We start from the raw sequence: 16,643 nt of genomic DNA on the forward strand, positions 1-16,643 counted from the left end.
CTATACTACCAGCACAACTTTTTTATATCTCTACAAGGTACAGTGTGTTTTCCTTCCATATAAATAATATGGCCTCTCTCTATCCAAGTTTTAAGATGATATCATTTCCATTCAAGCTGAACAACCTCCAACCAGAAACTCAGCCTGGAGAGCATAACACAAGTAACAGTCTCTTAGGAAATTTGGTCCACACAAGATCACACATCTGGCTCAAAGAGTGTGTGAGAACTGTTAGTCCTGGTTTCAACAGTAAAATTACAGTGTAAAGAAAATGATGTAAGTAATCTTTTTCCCAACTTTCCAAACTATATTGTGTTGTTGTTGTTGTTGGGGTTTTATGGCGCATAAGCTACTTTGGCTATAATGCGCCTACTATATTGTGTGTAATTTAGTGATTTATTTCATTGTAACAATGGTTAATGTAGTTGTTTTTCTAGGAATCTTCTCTTCATACTACATAGAAAAGCATCAAAATAGATGCCTGAAAACATCTATTTTTCTTCAGACAATCAAGACTGTAAGTCGTTCAATTTTTGTTTCATTTGTAAGCTATCAGAGAATTAGATATCTCTTTATGTGCAGCAAGTTTCACCTATTTACTTTCAAATAGTTTAATATCCTCCCACAAATAGTTGACAGAACATGCACTCCAGATATAAATAGTAAGCAGATTGCTTAACGTGTCATGTGAAACTGTCTAGCAGTGTCGCAAAAAAGTGTTCCTGACAGTTAAATTGTTACATTGTCTACTACTGTGGGGTAAACCACACAGTAGTAGATAATGTTACTTATATTTCTTAACAAAAATAGCAATACAATAAATTATCCTTAACTGAAATGAGTATGTGATTTTAACAATTAAGTGAACTGAATCCCCAACTGGCAGGAAAAATCAAATAAAATCGTATCGTTTCATATCATATCATATCAGTATTTGCTAACAATTACTGATATGACACAATATGATAACTTTTCAAATCATCACAATTTAATTCATAGCTTATGCATAACAACAGCTATTACTTTTTCAACTGTCAGAAAATAGTTAAACTAGTTTCTTACAAAAGCATTTTTGGACTTCAAACAAGACAAAGTACTCATCAAAAAATTTTCAGCCTTCACCATCCTATTCCTGTTAACTCAATCTCAAAGCAGCAGAAAGATGCCAGATGCAATTTTTTTCACTTTTTGTGAACAGATCTTTTCACTGATGACACTGAAAAAAATCAATAAATCTGAGCCATTACAGATGAAACCATCTGTAGTGAGCTTGTATAAATCAATACAAAAAGCAAGGTGGGGGGGGGGGATAATCACTGTCCAACAACCAACCATGTTACACAACCTGAATTAACAAATCACAACCTGAACTAACAAATGAAATACAGGTGATGATCACAAAAGGCAATAACATTTCTATATAAAAATATCAGTATATGAATATTTGCTTTGAAACAAATAGAAAAAGAAATAACATTCACTTTTCGTACTTTAATCTTTGCTGTTCTAACAAAGGAAAATTTAAAAATGAACACTATAACTGGCCTTGAAACAACATATTGGTTAATGCCTTAAATAACTTTTATTGATTTTTTTTTTGTGTTTGTGTTTGTCATTTTATGCAAGTAACTATTTAAAATGTGTAATTCTATAACACTAAAATCTCTAATAATATAAAATTATTTATAAAATTATAAATTTTATATAAAAATATGAAAACATTGGAATTCTATAACCATTGAAATACAGTAGTAGAGTGTTGATAATCTGAACTAATTGGAACCAGCAGTAGTTCAGACTTCCAATTTTTTGGATTTTCAAACTTATCAAAAATACTGTTCAGGAGACTAAAAAAAAAAATTTAGTAAGTTTAGAAATAAAAACACTGAAGTTTTACTTATGTACTTTTATTCATAGCTAACAAAACAAATGGGACTTTCAGCCACAATAACACATAGGCCTTTAATGAAAATAATTACTTATTTTTTGCTGAATCATTTTTGAACTTTAGCATTTAGCATTAGCATTAGTAGAGGCATTTGATGCAAGAAAGCAAGCTTATGCAGCATCAGCCAAAAAAAAAAAAAAAAAAAGTAACATAAATAAATAAAAATAACCACTTCCACTTCACCCCTCTGTTCGTTCGAAATACCTGTCCAGCTGAGCCTTAAACTTATTTAGGCTATCAACTTCCACGACAAGGGATGGAAGTCTGTTCCACCTACCAACCACCCGCTGGTTAAAGGCAAATTTCCGCACATCTATCCTACATCTGTCTTTCCTCAATTTGAATTTATGCCCTCTCAGGTGATTATTCTGAGCAAGAGGAAGAATCCCATCAGCACTGAGCATGCTCAAACCATTCAAGGCTTTGTACACCTCTATCAGATCACCTCGCTGGTGCCTAGTTTCCAGACACTGTAATTCGCAAAACTTAAGCCTTTCTTCGTAAGAGCACCCCTTTGTCCCATTCACCAATCTAGTTGCCCTTCTCTGTACTCGTTCCAGCAGCTCTACATCCTTCTTTAAATGAGGCCTCCAGGCCTGTATACAGTACTCTAGGTGTGGCCTGACCATTGCCTTATACAAGGGAACAATCACCTCCTTATCCCTGCTAGAAAAATTCCTATATATCATTGACAATACACCATGAGCTACTCTTGCAGCCCGTCTGCACTGCTCAGAGAACTTCATATCTGCCTGCACAACCACCCCCAGGTCCCTTTCACTCTCTACCACTGTCAGTGTAGTACCACAGAGTTGATACGTTGCTCTGGGGTTGCTGTTTCCCATATGTAGTACTTTACATTTGTCAATGTTAAACTTCATTTGCCACCTCGAAGCCCATCTGCTCAACCTTTCCAAATCCTGTTGCAGCAGCATAGTGTCAGTAGTGTCCTTGACAACCCTGCCAACCTTCGTATCATCTGCAAACTTGGACATTAAGCCTGATATACCATCATCAATATCATTTATAAATACAGAAAACAATAAAGGACCCAACACTGAACCCTGAGGGACTCCACTAATAACATTAGTCCACAATGAGCAGTGTCCATTGATTACCACTCTCTGTCTTCTCCCCCTCAACCACCCCTTTATCCATAGCAGCAATTTGCCTCCCATGTCACACTGCTCCAATTTGTGTAGCAGTCTTCCATGTGCAACAGTATCAAAAGCCTTTCTAAGATCCAAGTATATAATATCAAAGTTATTCCCTGCATCCAGTTCTTTTGTGACTGCATCATAGTATCCAATCAAATTGGTCAGGCAAGACTTACCCTTAACAAAACCATGCTGTGTCCTAGCTATAACTGAAGTCTTGTCTAGATGATCCTGCAGTGCTTCTTTAACCAGTGCCTCCATTAATTTTCCGGGAACAGAAGTTAAACTCACAGGTCTATAATTACTTGTGTCAGCCTTTGATCCCCCTTTGTGAATTGGGGTCACATTTGCACATCTCCAGTCTATGGGTACCTCCCCTGAGTCCAAGGAAGCTCTCATAATTATGGCTAAGGGTTTGCTTACTTCCTTTGCTGCCTCCTTTAATATAACTGGATAGATCCCATCCACCCCAGTTGCCTTTCTTGTGTTTATCTTCAACAATTTCTCCTCCACTTTGCTCTCAGTTATTACAAGATTCTCTAGCTTACTGTTAGAGTTGAATACACCTCTGGCATTCCCCTCGCTGAATAACTCCTCATGTGTGAATGTCGATGCAAAATATTCATTTAGTTTGTTAGCTACCTGAGCAGGGTCATCAACAGTTGACCCATCGATCTCAAGTGGACCAATCTGATTCATCCCCTTCCTTCTAGAGTTTACATAAGTAAAGAACTCTTTGCTGTTTCTCTTCGCATCCCTTGCCAAGGATCTCTCGTAGTCTGCCTTCGCCTGCCTAACCTCCTTTGTAACTTGGTTACAGATCCACTTGTATCTATCATAGGCGTCTGTGTCACGTGTTAATTTGTATGTATCCCATGCATTTTTCTTCTCTGCCATATGCCTCATTAGTTCATCTGACATCCATTTAGGCCTAAACCTTGAACAATATTTCTTAGTTGGTATGTAAAGCCTAGTAGCTTCCAAGATAAGTTCTTTGAATGCTTCCCATTTTGAATTTGCTGTTGGCAATATCATCAGTTGATCCCACTGTATAGAATTTAAATACTGTCTCAGTCCATTGTAGTCGCCTTTACGAAAGCAATACCCCTTCCCTTTACCCCTAATGGTAGTTACCTCTTTGAGTAACTCCCACTTCAGCACACTGTGATCACTGCCACCTAGTGGTTCATTTATCTGCAGATTCTTAATGCATGAAGAATCACTACTGATAATCAAATCAAGAGTATTACTCCCTCTAGTTGCCTCCCGAACATGCTGATGTAGAAAACAATCATCCAATAAATCCACAAAAGCCTTGCTACTGTGTGAGTGACCAGCCCCCAAATTCCAGTCAATATCTGGGAAATTGAAATCCCCCATTATAAGACTCTCTGATTTACTGGCCCACTCTATTTCTCCGAACAGTTTCTTATTATACTCATCAGAGTCATTAGGCCTATAGCACACTCCTACTCTCAATTTTGATCTCCCAATGCTTATGTCACACCAAACTGACTCGACACTGCACTGTCCAGCGATGTCGACTGGCTTCACTTCCTTGGATTTTATGTGTTTTTTAACTAATAGCATAACCCCTCCTCCCTTCCTATCCTGTCTATCCTTTCTGTAGACATTGTACTCCCCAAATTCCAGTTCTGCATTCCTTATATCTGTGTGACACCACGTCTCTGAAATCCCCACAATATCTGCCTTTGATGTTTTGAGCAATACCTCAAATTCATCAAATTTATTTACTAAACTCCTAGCATTGGTGTACACACAAGTATACATGCACCTGTTCTTTTTCTTAGCTACCCTAACACAACCCATGTGTTTACTTGTACCCCAATGATTCCCAGCAGTCTCTGAAATATCCTGCATCGTATTTTCCAGGCTGCGGCTCATCCCAATAGAAGCAGTGCAAGAATCACTTTCACCTCTGCCAGTGGCTACTGTTAATCTATTAGTCCTTGTATCCCCCCAATCTAGCAGTTTTCCGACCCACCTAACACTGCCTCGATAGCATCAGCAAACATTCTTGCACCCTTTCTATTTAAGTGTATCCCATCCCTGTAGAAACAGTCTCTCCTGTTAACAAGTACAGACCAGGCTGAAAAAAATTCTACCCCTTGAGCCCTGCACAATCTTTCCAGGGCCGAATTGATTGACAGGGCTCTCATCATATACTCCCTCCTATCGTGTCTGGGCAGAATTGCAGACACTTTCAATTTCAACCCTAATTCACGGCTTTTTTTCATCAATGACCTGTACTTGTCAAGTAATTCCGCCGGTCTCCTGCTCTTAATATCATTAGTGCCAACGTGTACAACTATATCACCTTTTGTGCCCTTAAAAGATGATATCCGCTCTACAACGTCATCAACTTTTGCCCCTGGCAGACATACCCTGGTCCTGTTCCACTTATCCTTTTTACAAAGCATGTTTCCCGTTTCCCTGACAATAGAGTCACCAACAACTACTAGTTCCTTTGGGACCAGCGCATTCTGCCTTGGGGGTTGCCGCTGTGTTGCGCGATGACCAAGTGCAAGCTCTGGCATTGGTGTGGGCAGCTGAGAGCTTGATGGGCCCCTCACTTGTAATCCTTCGAGGGCATCCACCCTGTCCTTCAAGCTCTCATATAAGCCCATAACAGCGCTGAGTTGTCGCCTTATCTCCTTACACTCCTTGCATCGCACACATACAAAGACATCCCCCATGGCAGTATCATGTCCCATACTTGACTGCCGCAAACATCAAGCAAATAGTGCATCTTAAAAGGCTGTGATTCAGAGGACAACTGCCCCCCTCAGTTCTCCCCTGGGCCACAGCATTCCCATTAGCTTGAGCCTTTTGCTTTGCTGCTCTGGTTTGAGTCATGATTTAGATTTACTTTCAATAAAATTTCAATTTCTGTACAAAATTAAATCCTAAACTTGTATCCAAACACAGTTATAACGCTATATTTATGTTTCAGTAACGAGTGTTATCTACGAAATATTTATGTTTCAGTAACGAATGTTATCTACGGAATATTTATGTTTCAGTAACGAGTGTTATCTACGAAATATTTACGTTTCAGTAACGAGTGTTATCTACGAAATATTTACGTTTCAGTAACGAGTGTTATCTACGAAATATTTACGTTTCAGTAACGAGTGTTATCTAAGAAATATTTATGTTTCAGTAACGAGTGTTATCTACGAAATCCCTTTATATAACTTTCGTATCAAGTTATGTATTAATTATTTGTTTTTACTAATTATTTATGTTACGTAACCTAAGTGGTTATATGTAAAGTTAAAAGTACAATTTAAGTGCCAATGAAGTTCGACAAGATTAATAGATTTTACTGATTAATTTTCCCGTAACAATGGCGGATATTTACGAATGGTAAACACGTGTATTTGATACCCTTTCCGATACTAAGTAATACCTACAAAATCTCTATCTAAGTTACTTTAAACTTAAGTACCGTAATAGGAATATAAGCTACTCTAGAAAATAAGTTAATATGTCAATTTAAACTAATAAAGCAGAAAATAAATCAGAAAAAACTTCTCTGTTCGAAGAGCAGCAGAAAGGCACGTCCGCACCGGCAACCTCATCCTCAAAAACTGATCTGGCAACAAAGAAACTTCGTTTCTTTGTTGCCAGATCTCTCTCTTTTCAGCAGGAACAGCTGAGATGGACAGCTTTCAGTTTTTATGTAGATTTTCAAGTACCATTTAATTTTGTTAATTGGTAAGGTAATAGAAGTGTAAATTTGTGCTTCATTTTTATAGTCTGTGGATAATATTTCTCCGATTTTTGCTTATTAGAATTGCCATTTAATAGAATTAAAATTCAATTTGCAAACGTGATCACAATGCTGGCATTTACTGTAATTATCTTATAGCACCAGCACAAAAAAAATAAATGCTGGCTTGTTCAGATTTTAAATGCGCTACTCTATAGGAATTAGACTCTTTTAATGAGCTCTTTTCGCTATTAAAAAAAAAAAAAAACATGCAACTAGACTGCAAGTAACACCAGAGTTAAATACAGATTATCATAAATCTTATGTTACATCTAACTACTCTTTCATCAAAACAAATAGCAATATGTGAGAGAATTTCTATAGATTACCTGAGAAATTTCTAGGCATGGAAGTTTTCCAACCTGAGCACCTGTAAAGCCATACACTGAATTTGCACTAATTTTTAAGGCTAACTGTCGACCATCAAGTACTTTCTTCTTGAAAGGATCAGTTTCCTTTTTCAAATCGTCTTTAGCCCTACACAAAATACGTTATTAACAAGTCTTGAAATAACATACTGGTTGACACTAAAAAGTGGTAATAAAGATAAATACTTCTACTTTATTAAAATTATTTGGACATGCTACCCTATTCTTGAGTATCCAGAAAGAAATTTTGTGTGTGTGTACACTGAGTGATCACTGAATTATGACCACCTACCTAATACTTCATAGGTCCTCCTGTTGCCCTCAGTAGAGCAGCTATCCGACGTGGCATTGGTTCAACGTGTCAGAAGCATTCAGGAGGTATGGCCAACCAAGCTGTGTGTAATGCGGTCAGCAATGCAGGTATGGAGGTGATTGGTGTATCCAGATGACTGATATGCCTTTCCATAGTGTCCCACAAGTGCTCTACGGGACTGTTATCGGGGGGAGTTCGGAGGCTCATCGATATGCTGGAAGTCTGTGTGTTCCTCAAACCATTCCTGCACAACAAGTGCCTGATGGCTTGGCGCACTGTCATCTTGGAAGACACCATCGCCATTCGGGAAAAAGAGTAACATAGCAGGGTGTACACAGTTAACAAGCAGTTGACGATAGCAGAGAGCAGTGATACGCTGTTCCACATGCACCAGGGGTCCAAGTTCTGCCAATGAAACATGCTCCACACCATACAGGCCTGAACTTTTGGTACCATGCATGACAGATCAAGAGCCTCATGCTGTTGACGCCAAATCTGTACATCACCATCCACAGTGTGGAGTAAATAATTCATTCATCATGATTCATCCGACCAGCACACCTTCTTCCAGTCTTCTAGTGTCCAACTTGCATGCTCTTTGCACCAGGCAAGTCTTTTATGCCGATGAACCTTGGTTAGGAGAGGATGCAGGGGGGGGGGGTCGTCTGCTGGTACAGCCCATATGTGTGACGCATGGTCATGACAGATATTGTTCCGGGTTGACCTATGTTGTATTGGGTAGCCAACTTTTGAACAGTGCTGTGCCTGTTCGCCTGTGCACGAGTCATCGGACCTGACACTCACCTCTAACATCAACCTTTCGCTGACCTTTGTAGTTCTGCTGTCGGATCGTTGTTTGACCATTTTGACGCCAGTCCTGGTACACTTTAACTACGGTGGCTCTCAAGCACCCCACCAGTTCAGCCGTTTGGGAAATCGAGGCACCAGCTCGTTGAGCTCCCATAATCTGTCCTTTATAAAAGTCCGATAAATCCTTCCTTTTACCCATCACACTCGGAATTTTACTATCTACTGACACCTTATCTATGCTACGTAGGTCGACTAACTGCGCAGTCTCGTACCTCACGTGGTCAACAGGCTGCATTCACTTTTCATAAGGGTGGTCATAATTCAGTGCCGATGTGTGTGTATATATATATATAACAATTTTTTAGTTAATTATAATACCAACTAGATAAATTGGAGAATTTAGCATAAAAGTCTTAGGGTGAAAACTATACTCATTAGTTCAAAGGGCCAAGTATTTAGGTAACCTAAGTTGGAATTCTTTGTTGTACCCTATAAATAAACACACAGAATATAATAAAATAAAATAAAAATAAAATGAAATAGTAAAATAGTAAAATTAAAATGATAATATAGCTAATTATAGATATATGGATACATTGAATGGAACATTAACTATAACCCATCAATAATTAGCTGAGGCTATCTGTTTATGTTTGGGCTAGTGGTTATTCTGCCAGGTTTCTGCTAAATTTAAGATATATTAAAGTAATTAAGCCAATTTTATTACATATTTACAGTAAATTCTCAGTATATATGAACATAGAAATGGCAAATGGCAAGCAGAAACAAATGGCCTCGGCTAATTATTGATGGGATATATTGAGTGGAGTTAGCCCTAGTTAAAGTTCCATTCAATGCATCTGTATATCTATAATTAGCTATATTATCATTTTAATTTTACTATTTCATTTTATTTTTATTTTATTATATTCTATGTGTTTATTTATAGGGTACAACAAAGAAGTCCAACTTAGGCTACCTAAAGGCTTGGCCCTTCGAACTAATGAGTATAGTTTTCACCCCTAATACTTTTATGCTAAATTCTCCAATTTATCTAGTGTTATAATTAACTAAAAAATTGTTATATACAGACAGATGTAATGTACAATCATAAATTTGATGGCATTAATGTGTTCTGTCACACTTTCTCTTTTTTATATTTCTTATATTCTTCTACATAACTTCATATATATATATAGAAGTAATAGTAGTGGAAAGATAAAAATAAAATAAATTAGATATGACAAATGCACCAGAGCGTGTAAAGCAGCAGAAAAGGATACATAAGTTTATATATGTATGTTTTAATAAATATGATAGTTAGGTGTGAAGATGTAAGTGCAAGTTACACACGATGCCAAAAGCTAAAAGGAAAAGGATAGGTCAAGGTGTCAAGGTGTGTTTGTTTTAATTGCAGTCTCCAGGTTCCCCCTATATACTGCAGTGCAGTAGCATTTGAAAAGGCAAAAGGTCAAGGCCGACAAGTGTATATATGTAAGTATGTGTATTGTTATGTTGAGTGCCAGCACCTGGCGACTTTGCGGCCAGGGGACACCTAGTTCCCTGCCCTCTAACTCACAACCTTGGCCACGAGGAGGCGTGCCAGGGACTGTTTTTAAACTGAAACTCTTACTATCAGGCAAGCCTGGGAGCCCCAAGGTGTTTTAGGGAAAGGAAGTGAATATAAAAATGAGAAGTATGGGAATTGGAAGGGAAAGTTGGATAGAAGATAAGGGGAAGAAGAAATAGATATCCCCTGAAATAGAAGAGAGAAGAGAAAGTAAAAAATACAAAGTATTCGGTATTTTATGAAAAGGAAAATGGGTAATAGAATGAGAAGTATGGGAGCAGAGGGGAAGGGGACATAGAGATAGAAAGTAGGGGAAGAAGAAAAAGGCATCCTCTAGAAGAATGAGTAACATATAGTAAGAAAGTACAACAAATTTAAGAAAGATCAGTGAACAGATACTTAATCTAAACTTAAGACCAAATATCAGTCAACCATAAACAATAATAACAATATGTACATTGGCTCTAGCTTTAGACCATCCCACAATACAAGTGGGGAGACATTAACAAACCAATTCTATTTCCTGAATCCTAACGTTAGGTGAACAGGAAACAAGAAAATCATGTCTAGACAAAAGCTAAATTAAGTTTTAAGCCCATTACAATTCAAAACTAGCAAAGAGTTAGCAATACCCACCCACAAGTACAGTGAGAAACAATAAAACAAAATTAGAATACATTTCTGCAACCAAAATCATTCCAAAAGGAAAAGGATAGCAGAAATATGAGAAAATGTAGGGAAAAAGAAAAAAATGAAAAGGGAAAAAGAATGTCAATATCCTATAAGTTATGATGAATTAGGTAAAATTATAGAGAGGAATGACCTGTAAAGAAACACTGATTAAGTCAAAACGATAAATAAATTAAAGTAATGGTAGCTAGCATCAGATAAGGGTGGATAAATTTGGCTATAATTCAAAAGGGGTACAGCAAATATGCAAATAAATCTGATATTAGCAAAAGTAAATACTGATACATAATTAGGTATTTCATCAGGGGGGACTACACCTAATCATGCATCAAGGATTGCATTTCTATACTTGTCCATAACTATGTAAGAGAAGAAATTTAATAATAAATTAAGTGGGGTCGAAAGCAGTATAACTCTTACAAAGTATGGACAAGGTAGTCCTAATGCAGTGTATGTTGTATAAAATAATTAAGGTAAATTAAAACTAGGTGTATATTGTAAGAAAATTAACTGAGTACAAATTCAGGTAGAAAATGCAAATAGAAATTTGGTGAATATAATTTGTAGAATTTAATAGAATATGTAAAAATAATTTAGAGCAGGCAAATGGTATAAGGCTAGGGAGTGAATTTATTCACTTTTATTCCTTCCCTATCCTCAATTCACTCCCTAGTCTTATACCATTTGCCTTATGTCCACTATGACATTCCTGATCAGTGATTTCCTAATCTGGAACATTAGGCTAAAATTCTCTTTATCCCATTTGGTCTAATTCATTTGTTACCTCTGTATCATTCTCTAAATTACACAAACCATTCAGAACTTTTTGACTTCCTTTCTTTGTAACTCTACTTTCTACAATCTAAGTTTCCTAAGAGTGAGGTAATTTTCCTTGGTAATTTTAATATTTGCAACTTCAGGTGGCTTCAGTTTTCTAGTTACATAGACCCAGCTGGCCAAGGTGCTGAGGCTTTGATGAATACAAATGCCCTTACCAGAATATCAATCAATCTCAACCACATGCCTGACACTTTATCATCTTTTCCTCGCCAGCAACCCTCCAAAATACACAGCCAATGTTAGTGAACACTCAGTACCTCACTGTGATGATTATTCTCAGCACAATATCATTTGTCATTACAGGAACGCTAACTAGGATGATCTGTATGATTTCTATTCCTCTTTTCCTTAGCAGGATTAATGTTTTAAATCTTCCAATTCTAATGACTGTTCATATTGTGCCAGTGAAATTATTGTCGCATGGATGAAATCCTTTATTCCATATTACACACTAAAATCTCAACCTTTTAAACCTGGGTTTAACCAATAAAAGTACTAAGGCTGTTCAAGATAAGAATGTAGCATATTGCAATTGACTTGTATCTAAAATTTTAGCTACATTTTATGCCTGATTAAAACCAATTTTTAAAGAAAATATAAATAGTGTTTAGTGTGATTGACAGTAGATTAAATTTTCTCAGATACAATTTGAGAAAAATTGTGGCTGAGTGGATCATGGCCAAGTATAGTAATTTTGAATTATTTTATGTGGAAATGTCAAAATTAAATATTCTTTCAACATTTTTATTATGATTTGGGGGACAATTTTTCAATTTCTTCTCCAGAAACACAAAATTCACAATTCCTTCCTGTCTTTCAAACTCAACTAAAATTAAAATTTTAAGCAAAGAAAACCAGCACATTAAATAACAAATTTTATTCTGCAACATCCTTCCTCAATTCCAATTTATGCCCCCTCATGTGCATAGTCTGAGCAAGAGGAAGAATCCTTAGCACCTCGCAGGTCTGTACTCTCCAAATGCTGCAATCTGCAAAACTGAAGCCTTTCTTGGTAAGAACACCTCTTTGTTCCCCTCATTAATCTGCTTGCTCTTCTCTACACTCCTTCCAACAGATCCACATCCTTCCTCAAATGAGGTCTCCAGATCTGTATGCAGTACAAGATGTGGCCTGACCATTGCCTAATCCAATGGGATAATCACCTCATTATTCCTGCTAGCAAAAATCCTGTATCTCATTGACAAAATCCCACGAGATGTCCTGGCAGCCTGTCTGCACTGCTTAGAGAACTTCACATCTGACTGCACAATTATACCCAGGTCCTTTTCATTTTCCACTATTCTGCGTGTAGTACCGCACAGTTGGTACATTGTTCTGGGATTACTGCTATCCATATGCAGTACCATGCATTTAGAAGGACTGAAATTAACTACGTTTTCTTTGATACAATGGAGAATTATCTGGAGATCGGCACTTAATGAACTGGTAGTGGATATTTGAGAAGTTGCAGCTGTTTGTGCAGGGCAAAGTTTCTCAAACTGGAAGGTGGATACGACGTGCTATCATCAGCAAAATTATGGATAGGATTTCCAGTCAGTGGAAGAAAGTCATTAATATACAAGAGGAAAATAGTGGAGAGAGAGAGAACTGAACCATGGGGGAACAGCAGCATTAGTGGAAAAGTCAAAAGACAGAGAGCCATTTATCATCACCCACAGTGAGTAGTCACTGAGAAAAACAATCACAAAAAAGTCCACAGTCTATAAGGTGGAAGCTTGATTAGAAGAGCTTTATTTTACTTTATATTAGAATAGCCAAATATAATCAAAATCCTTGGAAATGTCAACAGCAATTTTGTTTCACCTAACTCTTCCATTTAATTTATCGAGGTGGGTAATGTAAACCAAAATACCACAGCGGACTGACACCAACAGAATCCATATTGGCAATCACTGATCAGATGGAAAGTTCAAAGGTAATTTAGGATTGTTTGTTTGTTTGTTTTAGGGTTTTATGGCGCATTAGCATCTAAGGCTATAATGCGGCAAGTCAAAAGGATGTAGAATATAAAACTATAAAATTAAAATTATTTGTATATTATTGTAAAATAATATACGATATAAAACGTTCATATAGCATAAAACGATAAAAATATTTTAGATAGAATTATTTAGATTAATAAGTTGTAAAAACTTAAAAATAGCTGACACGTTTTCATTGTCCGATAAAACCTGTCTGAGTGTATAAGGTTCAGACAGATGGCTAAAACATAAACGGCAGTCATTATAAAAGGACGGACATTCAATTAAAATATGACGGACTGTTAAAATGGTGTCACAATTTCTGCACATAGGATGATCGTCTGCCCTCAGCAAATAGCAGTGTGTCAAGTGACAATGTCCTATGCGGAGTCGAGATAGAACAACTTCCTCTTTTCGGTTCCTGCGCAGACTAGACTGCCAATATTCAATTACAAACTTAATCTCATATAACTTGTTTGTAATCTGTCCATGCCATGAGTGTTGCCATTGGGATACCAGTTTCTTTCGAATTACCGGCCTGTAGTCTGTATAGGGGACTAACAGGCAAGAGTTAAATAGGTTTGCTGATTTGGCTGCAGTGTCTGCCAAATCATTTCCTGAGATCCCAATGTGGCCTGGGATCCAGCAGAAACGAACATCAAATTTGAATTGTGCAAGAAAATGCAGCTTCTGCTGTATCCGGGTCAGGACAGGGTGAGGGTTGAACCTCATCGATGATAAAGCCTGCAATGAACTCAGAGAATCGGTATATATAATATATTTTTTGTGGTGGGTGGTTCGTATACGATCTAAGGCTAGCTCAACCGCATGCAGCTCTGCAGTGAACACACTGCATTCGTTGGAGATCTGCTCAGATACCGTGGTATCTGGGAAAACAGCTGCAGATCCAACAGACATTTCTGACCTCGAGCCATCTGTGTAGATGGGCAAGAAGTCAGCATGTTCAGAGCGATCAGCTAAAAAGAGCTGCAGGTAGACGGTGGACGAAGTATTGTCCTTTCTCCAATTGTTAAGGGAGAAGTTGCAGTTTGGGACACAAGCATGCCAGGGTGGAAAAGGTTGCCCTGGTGATGGGGCAACATTGTCTAATGTGATGTTCAAATCGTTGAGTAGCCTTTGGATACGAATACCGAATGGTTGATTGGCAGTCTGACGAATGTTGTACAGATTTTCCCAACGTGGCTCAAAAACGGGTGTCCACGTCGGATGGTCTGGCAGGGATTTCAGTTTCAAAGCATACTGTAGAGACAACTGTTTCCTGCGAAGCGATAACGAGGGCTCATTCGCTTCGACATAGAGGCTATGGACAGGAGAAGTTTGAAATGCTCCAGTGGCAGTACGGATCGCCTGATGGTGGATGGGATCCAGCCATCGGAGTACGCTGAGTCTAGCGGATGCGTATACCTGGCACCCGTAATCTAACTTAGATCATATGAGTGCATGATAGAGGCGCAAAAGGGTACATCGGTCAGCGCCCCAAGAATGTGAGGAGATTGCACGTAGGATATTCAAACCTTTCGTGCACTTCGCACGTAGTTGACAGATGTGTTCTAGAAAGGTCAGCTTTTTATCAAATATAAGCCCCAAAAATCTAGTCTCAGGTACTACTGGGATAGCATTTTGTCCAAGCCTCAGTTCAGGTTCAGGGTGAAGATTGCGTTTTCTGCAAAAATGCATGCAAACAGTCTTTTGTGCAGGAAACTTGAACCCGTTATTCGTTGCCCACGAGTTCAAATGGTCAATGGCACATTGCAGTTGCCTCTCAATTACCCTCATGTTGCAGGAATGACAGAATATGCTAAAATCGTCAACATAGAGGGCACAGTTTACAGCTGAACGAAGTTGTTCTGTGATGGAATTCACTTTAATGGCAAAAAGCGTAACACTTAAAACAGATCCTTGAGGTACTCCCTCCTCTTGTCTAAAAGAGCGAGAGAGAGTAGATCCTACATGGACTTGGAAGAACGGTGACATAAAAAGTTTTTAATAAAATTGGGGAGATTACCTCTAAGGCCAATACTGTAGAGGTCTTTTAAAATTCCAAATCTCCAAGTTGTATCATACGCTTTTTCCATATCGAAGAACACTGACACCAGGTGTTCTTGTTTTAAAAAGGCATCTCGAATGGAAGTTTCGAGCCTGATTAAATGGTCCAAAGTTGACCTATTCCTACGGAAGCCGCACTGAAATCTGGAGAGGAACCCATTAGACTCCAAATACCATATAAGACGGGCATTGACCATTCTCTCCAGAATTTTGCACAGACAGCTAGTCAGAGCAATAGGACGGTAGTTCGTTGGGATTTTAGGATCCTTTCCTGGCTTAGGAAAGGCAAGCACGATTGCCTTATGGCAGGAATCCGGAAACTGCTGTTCTTGAAATATTCTGTTATATAGAAAAAGCAGTTGGTCCATGGATTTTGCAGACAGATGTTTGATCATATCATAATGGATTAGATCTGGTCCAGCAGCACTTGCCTTGGTAAGAGTTAGAGCTGTTTCTAACTCTTCCGTGGTAAAAGGCCCGTTAGAGGGATGTGACCTTTTAGATTTAAAGTTAATTGGCTGCTTTTCAAATTTCTCTTTCCAGACCAGAAATTCTGGGGAGTAAGCAGATGTTGATGAGATGGAAGTGAAGGTCTCCCCAAGTACATTGGCTATTGCAGTTGGGTCTGCAATAACGCATCCATTATACTCCAGGACCGATGAAGGGTGCGTGTATATTTACCCTTCATTTTCCGGATTTTGTCCCATATAGCTTTACTGCTGGTTGACTGGGTAATGGCGAATATAGGATATCGTCGGAATATCCCCCAAGCTTTATTTTGTGCCTTTTTTGCTGCTGTGCATTCAGTATTCCACCAAGATTTTGAAAATGGTGGAAACCGGGTAGATGTTTTCGGAATTGTAGCTGCAGCTGCATGGACAATGCTTTCTGTGATGTACGCCACTGCGTCATTGATAGGCTCCCAAATGACTGTACTGATGTTAAACTCTACCAGGTGTTGAAAGGTGTTCCAGTCAGCCTGATCAATCTTCCATCGTGGTAACCTAAAAGGTGAACATGGCGTCACTTTAAGTAGGCTGGTTATCACAGGGAAGTGATCACTTCCATAAAGATTCTCCTCTACCTTCCAAGTGATTGAAGG

General features: G+C 38.2%; 1 protein-coding gene across 1 annotated transcript in view; it reads right to left on the reverse strand.

Moving 5' to 3' along the window:
- PolD1 (DNA polymerase delta 1, catalytic subunit) overlaps positions 1 to 16,643 on the reverse strand; it is a 154,424-nt gene that overhangs the window by 57,909 nt on the left and 79,872 nt on the right. Inside the window, exon 11 of the mRNA XM_090386737.1 lies at positions 7,231 to 7,378. Coding sequence (XP_090242863.1) covers positions 7,231 to 7,378 — 148 coding nt within the window. The remainder of the gene's footprint in view (positions 1 to 7,230; positions 7,379 to 16,643) is intronic.

This window comes from Mastigoproctus giganteus, chromosome 12 (genome assembly GCF_048544385.1).
Source record: "Mastigoproctus giganteus isolate SK-2022 chromosome 12, ASM4854438v1, whole genome shotgun sequence".
Taxonomy (NCBI): Eukaryota; Metazoa; Arthropoda; class Arachnida; order Uropygi; family Thelyphonidae; genus Mastigoproctus; species Mastigoproctus giganteus.